General features: G+C 35.7%; 1 protein-coding gene across 1 annotated transcript; it reads left to right on the plus strand.

Annotated features, from left to right (window-relative positions):
• Positions 1–5,272: 5,272 nt before the first annotated feature.
• LOC306868571 (dual specificity protein phosphatase 6-like) lies at positions 5,273–9,484 on the plus strand. The gene is made up of 3 exons (XM_079414820.1): positions 5,273–6,127; positions 6,808–7,242; positions 7,845–9,484. The coding sequence occupies exons 1-3, from the start codon at positions 5,728–5,730 to the stop codon at positions 8,156–8,158; spliced, it is 1,149 nt and encodes a 382-aa protein (XP_079270946.1). The 5' UTR covers positions 5,273–5,727; the 3' UTR covers positions 8,159–9,484.
• The last annotated feature ends 8,388 nt before the right edge of the window (positions 9,485–17,872 follow it).

The raw sequence follows: 17,872 nt of genomic DNA on the forward strand, positions 1-17,872 counted from the left end.
TATATCTGTAAATAAAAAAGTTTGCATATTGAAATATTATTTCTTATATGTCACAAACAATGGGGTCTATAATATGTGAACTTTCCATATATCTCAATGGCAGTTGCTTGGGTGGTGCAAGTCTTGGTCCGTGCCATATTTTTAATAGTACTAGATTTTTATACAAAAAAAATTGCAGTCATTATAGCGTATGGCATTCGTGCAAGAGAACAAAGCGCCGAGGTGCAAATATACTGGAAGTTAAAGGACAGAATAAACACATTCCACTATTACTCTGCCATTTGCCTTTCCATTACATCTCAGCACAGACCAGTGGGTCGCTGCTGGGACTTGCAAGAGGATATAAAGTGTTCCCCTCTCAGCCAGCACTGTAATTACACGCCATCAGCTCCTCAGTTGCCATACAAACACATAATAACCTTCATCCTGCTCTCCTTCAATTACCCTCCCCTCTCTCCGCTATTACCCAGGATACCCCGGGGCCTCCTGTCTGCCTCTGTTTACAAATTCCTGTCATATTTCAGGATCTGCAGGACCTCTGTTAAAGGGGTTGAGGAAAACAGCTGGGTCTGGAATGACGCCTTGCAGAAGGGTCTTTCTCAACAGCTCTCGGCCGCTCCGATTCATTCATCAAGAATGTGTTGAAATAAGAACATTCTCTCTGGCTGTGGAGGGAGGGATGACTGGAGAGAATGTGTTTATGGGTGTTTCTTCAACTTTAGGAACTTTTACTTCCCAGGGGTTGATTTTTATGAAAACTAGCAGTTTTCAACTTTTTTTTTTTTTTTTTTTTTATATCAAGGTCGCATTAAAACTTGCTCAATGCTTTTATTGATTATTTGCTACTCTCTAAAACATACTGGGTTAAAAACAACCCAGCGCTGGGTGAAACAAACCCTCAAAAGGTGAAAATGTATTAATAAGCAATTTAAAAAATGTTTATTATTCAATTATTATTTATTCAACTCATTAATAAATGTTCATGTTTTGAACATATTAATAAAAGTTCATTTAAAGCAAGAAATGTATAGTTGAGTTAAATCTCAATCAATCAAACAACCAGTGCCTTTAATTGAAGAAACACTGCAATTTTCTAAAAGTGATATTTCAGAGTTCATGAGCTCGAAGGGTGTTAAGTGACAAATGTGGAAACACTGGTGAAAATGAACCATCACAGTGGGCTTTTGTGTTCCAAGGTGGTCCGACAACATGCCCTGCAGGGTGATAATGGATTTATAGATGAATATAATCCTGATCGATAATGTATCATGGACATCTTTACATTCCTATGACTGAATCTCCATATGTATGCATGAAATCACATGAATAATGTACTGGAACTTAATGGCTTGTTGTTGACTTCAAAACATTGGTTCTCAGTTTCATCTGAACAACTTCTCATCAGCACTTCCTGATTGTATGGCTGATGTTGGAGGGCCCACCGGAGCTGTTTGTTTACTGCGGTTCTCTGGAGTGACCCTCATGGCTCTGCTTCCTGTTTTGATCCACTAAAACCAACCCAGCCTTGAAACCTCTATTAGATTCCCAGGAGTGTCCTTTAATGTGTCCCTCCTCTTAGCCTAAGGCAAACCCATGTTATTGTCCTACTAAGAGCACAAACAAGTCTTATTCAAATAGGCAGACTGCTATTAGACGCTGTTGCATTAAGAGGTGCCTCACATAGGTGTAGGATGATTTATTGACAAGGATAAAGGAAATTGTATTAAATTAGGCAATATTGTGAATATTGTGATGGTTTTCATGAGATTTGTATTGTTATTTGTACAGTTATATAATAGATAGTTATGTTTTAGACTATATATAATACATTATATAAATGTATTTCTGCTGAGAACAGCAACTTCACCTCAGCCGTTGTTTTACTTAATATTTAAATACTCACTTTAATGACTTTTGTCACCTGCTTTTAACCTCTCAAACGGCTTTATTTACACACATTATCAGCAGTTCTGCTGTTTGTGAAAGTGCACCATCCCCCCAGCAGAAATCAGCACACAAAGAGCTCCAATAGTAAGTCAACAGTGAGAGAGGAAGTAAACATCACGGGAGCAGGAAGCCGCACTGTATCATAGGTGAAGGGGGAGGTGAGGGCAGCAGTTAGTTTAAGAAAAGAGAAACCCTGGTGATTCACAACACAATCAGATTGACCTTTCATCCCATTAGCTGCTGTCAGGGATGATGGGGGGTCAGCAGAGACCCTGATGCAGGACAGAGACCCGGCCCGATGGAGCCGCGGATAAAAGCGGAGCCGGCATTGTCTAAACCTCACTAACTAGTGGGCCTGGTGAGCGGCAAAAACTTACAAAACATCCAGTCCCACCCAGGAACTGAGAAAGGGGGGGGTCAAAGAACTGTCAATTCTCTCCCCTGAACCTACACGCTATCATAAAAAATATCCCAATGTATTTGAAAGTATTTGGATACAAACAATGAAATTCATACGTGACTGCACATGGTCTGTGGCATTTGGCTAAAGGAAACTACCTGCAACGTTCAGGACTTTTGGATGTTCCTATACCACAGAGCTGTTTTATGCTGTGTTTGCTTCAGACACACGAGATATCATCGCACTGTGATAATAGCAGGAAGAACTGAGCTGTTATCAGTTTACAGGCCTGTTGCTGGAGCCGGATGACCTGCGTGTGTCTGTTTAAAGGAGAGTCAAACTTTAACTGAGTCTCAGCATATATTACTTGTTGGTTTTGCATAAATGACTCTAATAAAAACACGTTTTAAAAGGCACAATTTGTTGGCGACAAACTCGACAGATTGATGTGTTACAATGAGGTGGCAAAGCTAATAATTTATCGGAAATTTTCAAAATAAGTGTTCAAGTCAGTTTTATTCTATCAGTTGTACAGACATTCCATAAGAACATATGAGTGAAAAAAATTATTTTGGATTCATTTATGAAAGATTCTGAGGTATACCTTTACGTTTGATAAAACCTGCCTCTTCCATTTTAGTACAAAATATTATGTTCTTGATAAGTTTTTTTTTGTATGCAGTAGCCATTTTGCTGATCAGTGCTAGAAAATATTTTGATTATAGTTATTATTGTATTTATTTTATTACATATATTTCATTTATGTATTTTTTTTTTATCGAATTATTATTAAATTATATGTGATGAAATATTCCTTGCTTCCTTTTTGTCTTTATAATGTCATTATAAAAATAAAATAAAAAAGTTTTATTATTACTATTATCATATTTATTTTATTACATTTGTCATTTTTTTAATTTTGTTAAAATATAATTGATATTTAATTATATATGTCTGCCACTAACAATTCTTTTTTTTTTTTTTTTTTTTTACAAAATATTATTTTCATTATACTTTTTTATGCAGCCATTTGATTTTTGTGTGCTATGTATTATTATTATTATTGATCATTACAATTTTTTTTTCTGACAAGTGAAAAATCAATGGCTTATAAGTTTTCATATTGTGGAAAGTGAAGGGAACATGTCTCTGAAGACAAAAGCTCATCCAGATGCAGTATCTTCAGGCAGTAAAGCAGCCAAAATTACAATGAGAATACAATTCAGCCTTCCCAGAAGGATCTCCACAAGCTACAGGATAATGGCCATTATCTACTGTGTGGTGTTTCATATGTTAAGTGGGGTGAAACTGAACACACCTTTGGCCCATGTGACCGCTGTGCATGTGAATGATGACAGAGAGCCTTGACAGACAGTTAAAGAGCAATTCACTGCCAAATGACACAGGAGACAGGATGTCTGACAACATGTTAATCAGCTCACCCTAATCTGGCCTGCTACATTCATTCTGAACACATATTCCATTAGTATCACTGTTTTGATTCCAGAGGTTCATTTATAGCAACACCATAGGCCATGCCTGATATTTTTCTCCGTCTCTCTCTCTAAACTCGCCTACTTTATGCAAATTGAATAACATTTTCGATCTTCAGCGTTTCTGAGCACCAGAGACCTGCCCTGACCTTTTAAACGAACACTAGGCTTCAGTTTATCAGCATGCAATTCAAATGAACCTCGTTCTGCTGAAACCGATAGCAATTATAAAATTGTGGGTAATGACATGTAAAAGTATTATCAAAGACATCTGGTTTAATGCAGCTGTTGAAGGATTTGTGAGTGATATTTCAAAGCTTGCACACGTGCTGTCTCGACACACAAGATGACACGAGCTTCAGTGTAGGAAATGACTGCAGGAGGCGAGGAGAAACTCACAATTGGCGTCTGGTGTTAAACTATTTTGATGGCTCATTAATGTGTTTATTGGGCGATCGTTTAGCACGCTGCCCACCTTCATTGATTCGGATTGAGCGATCGATCAACGGAATAATCAGAGGAGAATACGCGAGTTTTGCCTTATCTAATCGTGTTTCATATTGTTAATAACTTGAAAGAAAAGAAACACTACAATAAAAACCGTTATAGGCTATAATGTGTGTTTTTATCAGTTCTGCACATTAGGGGTGTTTATGCAATTTAATTAATGAATGCATTATTTTGTATTAAGCCTGGGGTTTTGTCTGGCACAGCTGTAATTTTTCATACCATAAATTCATTTTTGAATGTTTATTTTATTGCATAGCCTATATATTTATCTGAATTCACCCTATTAGTTTTAGTTAGTGAAACTAGTATTTGTGTGTTGATCTTTTTTGGATATTAATTAAAAAAAATCCAGTAGGCTAGCTATTGTTTCACGTGGTCTTTAATAATGTTCTCAAAACATGGAACGTCTTTTTCCTGAAATGTTTTAGTTTGACAGTCAGTCGTGTATATTTGTTTCAGAATGTTTGAAAATTCTAAAGTAACGTTCCCATGATACTTGCAAAATGATTAAATAGAATGCTCCCTTAACGTTCGAATAACCAGAAAAGGTTTTTAAAACACTTAACAGGCAACTTATTTTTGTTAGCTGGGTTCAACCGTCTGCAGCAGCAGCGGGACGAAACTGAAATGCGGCTAAACGGAGTTCAAGTGTGTAACCTGAGCATGAGGTATATTGACCCCTCACCAAACACACTCGCACTCCTTCTTCCTTCCCGCGCAGTGCTTCTCTACTGTTTGTTTGCACTCCGCTGATCCGGAGCGGAAATTCCTTTCCGTTTTTGTGAATGACAAACTTATTAACAATTCATCAACACAGTCTGTTCCATCCGGCCCCGTTTCCAAGGCGACGCTTGATCGGCGCCTCCTGATTGGCTGGTCGACATAATGTATCCATTGAAACACCTCGCGCTTGTATCCATTCACTAGCTCGCGGTGACAGAGAGCGCATCTAGGACTAGAGCGATAGAGGACGCAGCGTTGCTTTCTCCGGGTTAAATCTCGAAGGGAAATAAAGCTACGAAGCTTTTTGCTTTCGCGACGCGTCTGCGATCGATATTCGACTGGATATCTAGATCGATTCGTGTGAAAATCGACGGCGAGAGAAGAGAGGTTATATAACAAGACAACGTCAGTGGCTCGCGCACTCACTGGCTAGTGTGAGTCATTGATAAATGCACACAGTTGCATGAATGGGCTGGAAGTAGAGCGAGTCTGCGCTTGACTCTCGAAGCAAAACCCGTGGATTTTAATCACCTCGACGGCGCACAAGAGACTTGGACTTGAGAATCTCAATGCTCCAGGCCTGAAACGTCCACGGCCTCTTGTAGCGCGTCTTCTCCGCAGTTTAAGGTCTCACGGTACCGTACCGTTTCACTAATGCTTGATAAGTTCAAACCCGTGCAGCTCGATTCGGTCATGGCCATAAGCAAGACGGTAGAGTGGCTGAAGGAGCAGCTGGAGACGCGCAGGGACTGTTTGCTCGTTATGGACTGCCGAGCGCAAGTGCTCTACGAATCGTCGCACGTCGAAACGGCCATTAACGTGGCCATCCCGAGCCTCATGCTCCGGCGACTCAAGAAGGGCAACCTGCCCATCAAGTCTCTGCTTTCCAACGGGGAAGACAGGGAGAGGTTCGCGCGGAGGTGCAAGACGGACACTATCGTGTTGTACGACGAGTACAGCCGCGAGTGGAATGAAAACATCGACGGCGGCTCTGTGTTGGGTTTACTGCTGAGGAGAATGAAGGACGAGGGCTACAAGGCTTTCTATCTTGAGGGTACGTTCACTTGCACCGCGTTTTGGGAATTTACGTGCTGTATTTTTGGGGTTTACTGCAACTAAAAATGTTTTTCAATTTCACTTGTAACCATTCATTAGATAACTTACTTATAATACAGTATCTATTTATTTAGTCACTTGTACTTATTATTCATTAACACACATTTTTATCTATTTCATTTTTAATAGTAACACATTTTATCTTTTACATTTGCAAATTTGTGGTTTATACTTCCAGCTAGTATGTGCTCCAAATGAAATGTACGTTACTAGTGATTGTTTATTAGAAACTAGTTATGATATACAAGCAAATATCTCCGTATACTAGTCACGTTTTTTATTTTACTGGTTACAGTTGCATTTTGACTTCCTTTGAATGGCTTCTTTATAGTAGAATTAAAATTAGTACTAGTCATATTGAAAGCATGACTAGTAACAATAGGAATTCACACTAGTGTACACTAAATACATAATCGAATGTATTTAGAACTGGAACTGGAATGTAAATAATCAAGTAGTTACTAGTAAACAAAGAGTACTAGTATCTAATGAATGGATTTTTGTGAAACAAAAAATATGCTAGTCATTATTTGTCATTTAAAAAATGGGTACTCATAAAAATATATGGTTAGCTTTAAGGCATGAATTTTAAATGTATTTCTGACTTGAACTTCACAGGTGGCTTCAGCAAATTTCAGGCTGAATTTCCCACAATGTGTGAGACGAACCTCGACGGTTCCTCTAGCAGCAGTTCACCGACATCCCAGGTCCTGGGTCTCGGAGGGCTCCGGATAAGCTCTGACTCCTCAGACATCGAGTCGGACATCGACCGAGACCCAAGCAGTGCCACCGATTCGGACGGCAGCCCTCTTTCCAACCCCCAGCCCTCGTTCCCCGTGGAGATCCTCCCGCATCTGTATCTGGGCTGCGCGAAAGACTCCACAAACCTGGATATCCTGGAGGAGTTTGGCATCAAGTACATCTTGAACGTGACCCCTAATCTTCCTAACATGTTCGAGAATGCCGGGGAGTTCAAGTACAAGCAGATTCCCATCTCGGATCACTGGAGCCAAAATCTCTCACAGTTTTTCCCAGAAGCCATCAGCTTTATTGGTAAGCAAACACAATTATTGTTGCTATAATTTGCTTTTCAGTCCCAGTTTTGATTAAACCTACCGGGTCTTTCAGTGTGTTGAAACCAAAAGGATGGCACCGTTTTTTATTGTTTGCATAGTAACATATCCTGCGGTTGTGCAATTGTGACACAAAGGCTTATGATGAAACGGGAGACAGAGGGGGGAGGCGGTAATTTGAGCTCAACAGGAAGGAAGCAAGCAGCATTGAAAGTAATCTAGGACAGAGCAATGTTTCGCCACACAATGAGGACCATTTACAGGGCAGTGTTGACATCCTGTTAGACTTGACAGGGCACTGCCATGACTTCTACATTTACACGCCCAAATGGTACCATTGTCGAGTAACCTGGCAAGCGGAAGGATCATTTGATTAACCTTAATAGCCCATTTCCACGTCACGTTCCCTGAGAAAATGGGCGAGTTGTTTTCTCTCAGCCTGCAGTCATGCACTAGAAATCCTGCTGAATGAGGCCCCTTTTGTCAATGCTGGGACTGTAATGAATTCTGACAACCGAGCTTATGTACAATTGCATATTCATAAGTCAGTTAACTAACCGTCTCGTATTTTTCTCCCCACAGATGAGGCCCGCGGACAGAAGTGTGGCGTTCTCGTTCACTGCCTGGCTGGTATCAGCCGTTCGGTCACCGTAACAGTGGCGTACCTCATGCAGAAGCTCAACCTGTCCATGAACGATGCGTATGACATAGTCAAAATGAAGAAGTCCAACATCTCGCCCAATTTTAACTTCATGGGCCAACTTTTGGACTTTGAGCGCACGTTGGGACTCAAGAGCCCTTGCGACAACCGAGTAGCGGCTCCGACCCAACCGTTGTACTTCACCACGCCGACCAATCACAACGTTTTCCAGTTGGACCCTCTCGAGTCCACGTGAGGTCCTGCCCTGACTTGAATCGAATGCGAGTTTCTTTATTTCGACGCCTGTCAAGGGGTTCCTGACGTTATTGATGTTGGCTTGAGACGATGGCCGACCAGAGTAGCCACTGATGGGGCATGCGGTTGCCCAGAGCTTCTACGCTGCTGTTTAACGGAGAGAGATCATGTGACTCAATATCTTCAAGACTCTTTAAAGTAGTTTGTTTTATACATACATACATACATACACATATATATATATATATTTACATATATATACATATTCGAGCATGGAAAGACTGTGGAAACGAAAAGAAAGTCCGATATATTGGGGCTGGTGTGCCAAAGAGACTTGACTGGAACTGAACAACAACAAATACTCCATTTGTTTTGTTTAGCACTTGCACCTTGACATTTTCTAGGTGAGCTCTTCTTGTCTTCAATGAAGACTTGCCTGTTTTTGGGACAAGACTTCCCTTCGGTAATGATGGCAGAGTGTACTGTACTCCAACTTATTTGCGTGGAGAAATTTTTGAACCATTTATACATGTGTATATTAAGATGTCGGTAAGCCTTGCCGTAGTTAGAATATACCTGTTTTAAAGGAACGGCTGTAGATTTTTCTTCTTCTTTTCATCCTCTTTATGTAAACAAACTGAATATCGATCAATATTATCTTTATCGACGAGTTAAATGCCAAAAATTTGAACAGGTTTTTGCAATGTGTATATGTATAATATATTTCCACTTTTGCTTTACGGATCGATTCCGCCTTTCTCAGCCTTTTAACCACATCACCAATCAAAGTTGTCATTTTCTTGCCTTAGTTCTGTACATAAGCGTGTTATTGTGCAGTAACCTTTCAGAGCAGTTCCCATAAGCTTCTTCTTTTCATCAGAACTTTTTTAGTGGACTTGACCATAAGAGCTTGCACGTTCAGAAGGGTCGTCCGAACTTGTATGTGTACGAGGCATTCCTCGAATGCTATTCGGCGGGGTTTCAGATGCATGCCCACTTAGGACCCATACGCCTTTATACTACTCGTTTTTTATACATTTTCTGGGGACGTCGGAGAGTTGAAGCAAGTAACGCTGATTTTTTTGTGTGCAATTTGAGGTCTGTGTTGACAAAGCTGGGAGAACGTTTTGTGTCTCCTGTTCAGGGAAGTTCTGTGACATGCAATTTTTTGTGAGAAAAGTGATGGTTTTCAGGAGGGTTTTGTTGCCCCTCAAAGCGAAGGCCTGATTGGGGGGAGGGGCTGTTTTACAAAACCACTCTCCCCAATGTTACGAATGTAAAGAAATGATAAGTTATTAATAAATTGCTATTTTGTCTATTCAAATCTATCAATGTCTCTCTGTTTTCTTTGTTTCATTTGAAAATAAGAATAATAAGTGCCATTTATTGGTTTTATCCAAAGCCGAATCATAGATTTACTATGTTTCTTTAATCATTCACAATAATATTTAACCTAGTATTCAGTTGATAGAGTTACTGCTAACCACTGATTCAAAGACTAGATTAAACTCTGATGTAGAATGAGAATACAAGTTCCTGCAAATAAAGAGTTACTCAGTGTTAAGTGAACAAAACAACTTTCCATGCGGACAGGCTGGTATTTCCAGGTACGGGCAGGTTAAAGCAAAATGTCCCCCCCTGCGGCACTTCCTGACAGGATATCAGGCTTCTGCTCTAAAAGCAAGTCCTGGCAAAACAGGCCGCAACCTGACACTCTTGGCTTTTGCATTCATCAGATAAAGGGATAATCCCTGTGTGGGAGTAAGAAATAGGGTTAAAATGAGTAATTATTGTTTCTGATGGCAAAATAGCTGTGTATTGTTGTTATAATAACAACAATCTATTCTACAAATTTACCAACATGAACACTGAATAGGAGTTGTATTAGAATGGATTTTGTCATATTAGACACTCCTGTAAAAAAAAAAATTCTACATTTGAATCACATTCATTTATTTTGTACTATAAATATTAATTATATGAAATTATTTACATATAATATATACATATAAGAAATAAACATAATAAATCATGTTTACATATACACCTATATGTAAATATTATACAATTGTATATAAAATGTATTATGAAAATTAATGATCTAATAATAAAATAAAATAGCTTAATGATTTTGACTAGTTGAAATTTATGTAGTAAAAATAGAGTAAATGTAATTATTATTATATAATATATATTATATATATGTGTGTGTGTGTGTGTGTATATATATATATATATATATATATATATATATTGCAAGCACATACATGCATAAATTAAATGTAATTATATTACAATTTATTTACATGTAATAGCATGTTAGTGACCAAGACACAATGGTTTTAAGTATGGTCTGTAAGTCTTTTAAGCAGTGAAAATAAACCCGACAGATTGTGACTATACTTGGCCAGTGTGCTAATCCTGTGTGAAGGGTTTCAGTCCCTGTCGTCCTCTTGTGACAGACTGCGCTGTGAAGGATTTGCCAACATGCCCAGCAATTTCCGGTGCTCAAGTTCCAGTGACCCTAACACCACCCTCCTCGCGAACCCCACCTTCTGTACTCCCGTCAGGCATCATCCACCCACCACCTCCCTGCTCACCAGCTGCACTCTTCCATTTGTGTGCTTGTGTTAGTTGCAGTAGTGAAGGCCACCCCTGGCTAGACGACCTCGTCTGTTGTCAGTCCCAAATGGGCAGGTGCGTAACCACACAATCATTTGGGCCAAAATAGATGGTTTGATCCACCCCTTTCTCCACCGGTGAGGTGATATTCAGTTCAATTTCTAACCAAGTTAAATAAAGCTTATTTATTGGCATCTATGGTTACATAAAGAACCTTCAACATCCATAGAAACTTTTCAATGGAAAAGGATTCTTACATGTTCTTCACACCAAGAAAATAAACGTTTTTTTTAGAGCTGTTTACTGACAGATTCATTGGGGAACCAAAAATGGTTCCACGGGATCACTTTGGAACATTCATTTTTAAGAGAAATTTGGAACCAAAATTCAAAATCAGTTCTTCAGAATCTAAAATGTTATCTAGAGTATTTTTAATCCAAAAAAGGATCTCAAGAACCTGATACAGCTAATATGGTTCTTGAAACATAAAGGTGCTGCAAAGAAGCTTTATGTAAGAGAATAACTCAGGCCGCCACATACATACATACCAATCAAAAGCTGACACATCTGTACTTTTTCTGTCAACACAGTGGAGGTGCACTGACTTGAAAGAAAAACGGTAGTATATCTATTATCTTCCATAACAAACAGTTTATCAAGACTAAACATCATGGAGGTTATGCACAGGGCAGAAGAGAGTTTGAGTGTTGTGAGTAAACAGCACAGTGGATACGCTGTTATCACACTTAACTGCTACGGGCTCTTCTCCAAACCACCCACATGGAGAGTAAGAACTTCCGCCAGCGTGGGGAGAGAACTCACCCTGGGCAAAGTGATCTCTTTACCTCCTGTTCTCCATTTCAATCTCACGTTGAATACGAAGAGGCTTCAGAACACACCAGAACTTCTTAGAAGATGGCAGTAATGGTGATACTTTTTATCACTTTTCATAGTTTATATAGTTTTGAAATTAGATATATAATGTATAGTGTACACTACAGTAGGGTTGGGAATCCAGAATATTGCTTTTCTTTAAACATCATTTTAAATCCTTATATATATATATATATATATATATATATACACACACACACACACACACACACCCAATACATATTAATGTTCATAGTAATATTTATATTATTCATTATTATTTTTATATTATTCATGGATTTTATTCTTTCTACATTTGAAACCCATTATTTTGTTTTATAAACATTAAACATATGAATTTATTACATACATTTACATATATAATCCAAATGTGCAATTTAATAATTTAATTTATTAGCTTAATTTCTTTATTTAATCATTTAATTTATTAGCTTTTGAAGTAGTCTAAATGCATTTTTTTTAATAGAATACATTTACATTTCTCTATTATATAATGTGTTATTATTAATTATTATTTATTTGAATTTATAATGATAAAATATACTAACAAGTCTATTTATAATTGTAATTTTTTTAAGTAGTGTAGCTTATATAGTTATAGTTTATAACAGTTTATTTTTATATAGTTAAATATATAATATTATATATTTTTAAAATAAATGTAATATTTATATATTTATATTTAATATAAATATATTAATATATTAAAACATATATCTAAAATATTAATATGATGAATACATTTATAAATATACACATAAATTAATGGAGTTCATATGTAGAGAAAAACTTTACCCTAAAAACAATTAATAGTAATTATATTGCTAGTTTTCCATTTATTATTAATTGTATTATAATGTAATATTATAATAAATAATAACTGTTACATACATTGTAAATATATTATAGATTATAATAATTCATATTAATGACATATGTAATTATTTTTGGTATATTATATATAATTTATATATGTGTGTGAAGAGAGAGCCAGGCAGACAGAGACAAAGAGGTTTTAGGACATTCAGAGTGTGTAGGTGGGACATTTCATTAAAAATTACAAACTTAATTATGCTCAGAGCCAGTGGTCAAGACCTCCACCTCCACATGCTCTGGAATGCTGGAGAGGAATTTCTTCCAAGAAACGCCACACAGAAGTGCTTTGTTTGGAAATAAAGCTTTAGCTTTTTGTGTTTTCACTCGCTTCTGGACTTCAGCAGCGGCAAAACAAGAGCTCTGTCGCTCAGCCCACGCGTGTCTCTCCACAACAAAACTCCACGAGATTCCTTCCGTTCCTGTTTGCTGTTGATTTAGAGCATGACAGACTTGTTGCCTCATTATCTAATCCACCAGAACCAAAAGTGTGTGTGTGTTTGCGTTATTAGCAAACACATTTGAATTCGTAACGGGACAAAACAGTTCAGCGCTGTAGGCCTACTTCTCATCACAAGCTACAGGCGCAAATGAAATAAAGACATTTAAACCTTGAGTTTCTCCATCGGCTATGAATAGATTCACGGCGTGAATGTCAGCCCAGAGCTCACAGCTCCCGTTTGTGTTGCTTTCATCCATTTCAAGGCCCTTCGTGGCTTCATTTCTATGAAGGCCATGTTACAGCAGAGATGTGGCGGCAGCAGTTCACAAAAGGAGCACTCCAGCCGATATGAATCATCCGCCGCTGTCTCTGTGTGAGCCCACGCGGCTTGATGGAAAAGGAGTAAAAATAGTCATTATCATTTAAAAGCACCTTTAAAAATAACATGTGTGAGGGGGAGAGAGCGACAGAGACAGAAATGGTGAGAAAGAGCAAAAACATTGTGTCTCAACCCACCTATCTCCTGCAACCCAGGTATTAGACCCAAATATTAGACACCATTGTTAGACAGACACACCAGGATCAGAACTGAAGCAGCGTTCAGTGCCAAAACACCACTGAATGTGACTGAAACACACAAGATAGACGGCTGAAATGTGCTGTACATCTTCTGAAGTCTGTTATTCAATATTCACAGTTGCACATTTTAGTTTAGTATTAGGGATTTAATTAAGGTTTTTGGCCTTGTGGTGTGGTGTTTATTTTATCTTTAAAAAACCTTAAATTAATCATTTATTTGTGTTAATCTTTTATGCATATGCATATCTTATTTGCATTTTCTGACAATTATATATAATTTTTTTATATACATAAGCATTGGAATGCTGTTTCATATAGCATGATAATTAATTAATTTGATACTATATTTAGTATTTATTAATAATCACTTTATTAATTAATTAATAAATAATATTGATTTCAAATTCATATATTTTTATATTATTAGTAATAAAAAAATCACATTCAGTGGTATTGTTTAGCTAGAGTATAGTATAGGCTAGTTGTATTGTGTATATATTGTATAATTTTTACATATAAATTATAAATAGAATTCCATATTTTGTATATGTATACAATTTTTAACTTGTTAAATACGAAAATATTAAAAATATTAAAATGATAAATATATGTTGTTTATAAATTCTGTATAGCTAATGCAACTTTTGTTGCACTTAACATTATATTATATTATATTATAAATAATTTGTTAAATCATACAATTTCTGAAGAATTATATAGTTTAGAAAATATTTAAAACTATAAAAACTATAAACATATTTTATAAATAGAATAAAAAAATGAAGAAAATTTATTAAATGTGAATATATAAATAAAATGAAATATAAATATATATATATATATATATATATATATATATATATATATATATATATATATATATATATATATATATATATATATATATATATATAAAGCATATAAGGTTTATAAAGTCTGTATAGCAATAAAACAACTTCTGTTGCAGGGTTTTATATTATATTATATTATATTATATTATATTATATTTACTTAAAGATTTTTTAAATAGCAAGTATTTCTAAATGTTAAAATAATATATTAAAATATTATATATAAATATACAGACATACAAATAATTACAAATTATTTTATTTATTATAGATGATAAAATAGCTTACAGAAAGTACAAAGATGTGCTAATTATATTAAAAGGAAAAATAATGTTTAAAGGGGACTTTTTCCTGATGAGTTTGTGATGCAATTTTGTCTTTATTATATTATATTATATTATATTATATTATATTATATTATATTATATTATATTATATTATATTATAAATGTAAAATTTTTGAAGAATTATAAAAAAGTTTAGAAAAACTTTTAATAACATAAAAATCATTTTAATAATTAGTGTGCAATTTATGCTTTTAAAAACAACTATAGTCATCAAGAGATTTAAGTGAACTCTTTTTTAAATATGTTTATGTAACAAACACGCTGTTGGAAACATAAAACAATCCCCTGCCTAGAAAATCAACACAAGAGGGCAAATATTGCTCTTAAAATAAAAGTTAATTACTGACAGGGTTACACACCTACAGACTGTCATGCAGATTTATATTCTCTCTGCATCTTTGTCTTTCTCATTCTGTTTCCAGTGCTGTGACACGGCTCTCACCCACTCAGCACCAGACACAGGAAGTGAGTTAAGACTCACTCAGATCACAGGAGCTCAGACCTGCCTTGTGAGTGGCTGCACTCCAGGAAATGATTAATATGTCTCATGCTTCGGAAACAAGAAAAGAGGAGTGAGGGAGCGAACTGGGGCAAAGAAGAAGTGGGAGAGTGTGAAACTGTGAAACAATTCAGTATCGCAGTATTTGAGGTGCCTGCAAATGAGTAATTCTCAAGGATAATAAGGTCCAAAAAAATTGCTGGTCCAAATCACATTGTGCATCTGACCTCTGTGACCTTACCTTAACAGAAAGCAGTGGTTTTCAGACCTGAATCGCTCCAGTTCCTCACCTTGTCTGCAGTCTGACAGCATCATCTGTCCTTCCATCTCTCATCAGTACGGCGGCAGGTTGACTCACTGCTGCAGTGCTTCACTTTGCGGCGCGGTTGCTAAGCAAACTCGGAGATAAATAAATAAAGAAAGTGAATGTGAGAGAGAGAGAGAGAGAGAGAGAGAGCAAAGGCAGGGCTTGTGTTGAGCATAAATGAGTGCACTCTGGGCTTCTGAATGGACCGGTCTCTGTTTGAATGAACGATGCCAGATAGGCAGAGCAGACCATGTCATTTCCAGAAAGGATTGCGTTTGGGAGTGTAGAGGCAGGACTGAGTGTCTTTCCAAATATGTTATTATACACACAAAGGTATAATCCAGATGTTTATGATTACATCTTACTACGCACATGCCTGGCCTGAATCGCATGAAACCTGGGTCAAACTTCACGCTAAAATGGAAAGAAATAAGAAACTGTATTTTACAAAACTTCGGCTTTTTATTGCACTATTTTTGTAACCAATTAAGTACATTTTCCCATCAAATTCATAATACAAAAACACATTTTTTATTTTTGTTTATTCTTTAATGCATAATTTAATATTTATTTACTTTTTAAATATAATGCTTTAATATTTAGATTTTTTATTTTTATATTTTATTTTTAAAATACAATTAAACAAATCATAAATATCAGAGACACTTAGATTTCTATTATAAACTTATATTTACCTAAAAAGAAAAAAATTAAATATCAAAAATCAAAGATATACTTCATCCTTTTTTTAATATTTAATATCTTATTTCATATGTATTTACTTTTGTTTACACTGCTTTAATATTTATATTTTATTATTTATATGTTTACATAATTTAAAGATTATATATACATTTTTGTATTTATATGTTAATATATGATAATTTAACTTTTTTTTTATTTAACATTAATATTCTATTAAACAAATCATAAATTTCATAAATCAAGGAGACACTTTGATATATATGATATGCATTTATATATATTATTTTATATTTGAAATTTTATATTTGAAATTATTTTATATTTGAAAAAAAAAAAAGAGAAAAAAAGTTGGGCAAACTTAAAAGTTTAAGGTAACCAGCTTCAGCAGAGTTTTGAGTTTTCTCAACTTCTTGGTTTAAGTTAATACAACAAAAAGTTGATCAAACTCAGAAATTTCCAAAAAAAAAAAAAAAAGATGAGAAAACTCAAAAATCTGCTGAAGCTGGTTGCCTTAAACCTTTAAGTTTGCCCAACTTTTTTTTTTTTTTACAGTGTATAAAGAAAAGCATTAATTATCAAAAATCAAAGATGCACTTCATCTTTTTGTTTAATATTTAATATCTGGTTTATATTTTCTTATTAATCTATGTTTACATAATCTAAAGATTATAAAATAAAGTATTACTAAATATGTTAAATATTAAAAATAATATATTAAAATGTTATATAAATATACCCAAATACATATAATTACAAATTATATACAGATTTTTATATATTATTATTTTTTATTATATATTATAAAATAACTTACAGAAATTACAGTAAAGTGCTACTTGCGTTAAAAGGCAAAATAATGTTTAAAGGGAAACAAAACAGGCCTCATTTCCTCAACTGATGATTTTGTAATGCAATGTTGTCTCGGCTCAGTGATGTTTTCTTGTCTGACTGTCGTATATATTCACACACAGTCTGTCAGAACACTGTGTTCTCTCTGAGGATTGACACCAGAGTGAAAGCTAAGAACAGGAAACACATTACAATCAATATGTTCCTTTTAGCCCTGTCCTTTCTACCTTGGATGATAATGGAGACTCGACAAACACTAAAACGGATACACTTCTCTATAATTTAAGGCACTTCAGCAAAGCTTTATCTACAGTACGACTCTTATTGGATCTACTGTACAAAACTATATTTAAAAATGACATAAAAATATGCAATCGAAGGTAAAGTTACGACAGGCATAAACTGAAGTATGACAAATCGTTTAATGGCTAAATAAGCTAGTTTTGCAACACACACACACACAGAGACATACAAACTAAGAATGAAACTTCACACTGGCCCTAAATGACTCACTCACATCCTAGAGTCATAGAAACATCCTCGTAAACAAGCTCAAACAAACACACACAGAAACCCAGAGCCGCAACAGGAAGCTAGCTAGCACTGAGAACAACCACCACTTTTTTTCTCTTTTCAGGACGCCAGCCATTGTGAAACCCAACACTGCTCAAACCTCCTCCCTCCCACATGCCAAAACACTGATGCTAGCAGTCGTATTTCTGTATCAACCAAAACACCCCCATCCCA

The sequence above is a fragment of the Barbus barbus genome, assembly GCF_936440315.1.
Source record: "Barbus barbus genome assembly, chromosome: 50".
NCBI classification, from domain to species: Eukaryota; Metazoa; Chordata; class Actinopteri; order Cypriniformes; family Cyprinidae; genus Barbus; species Barbus barbus.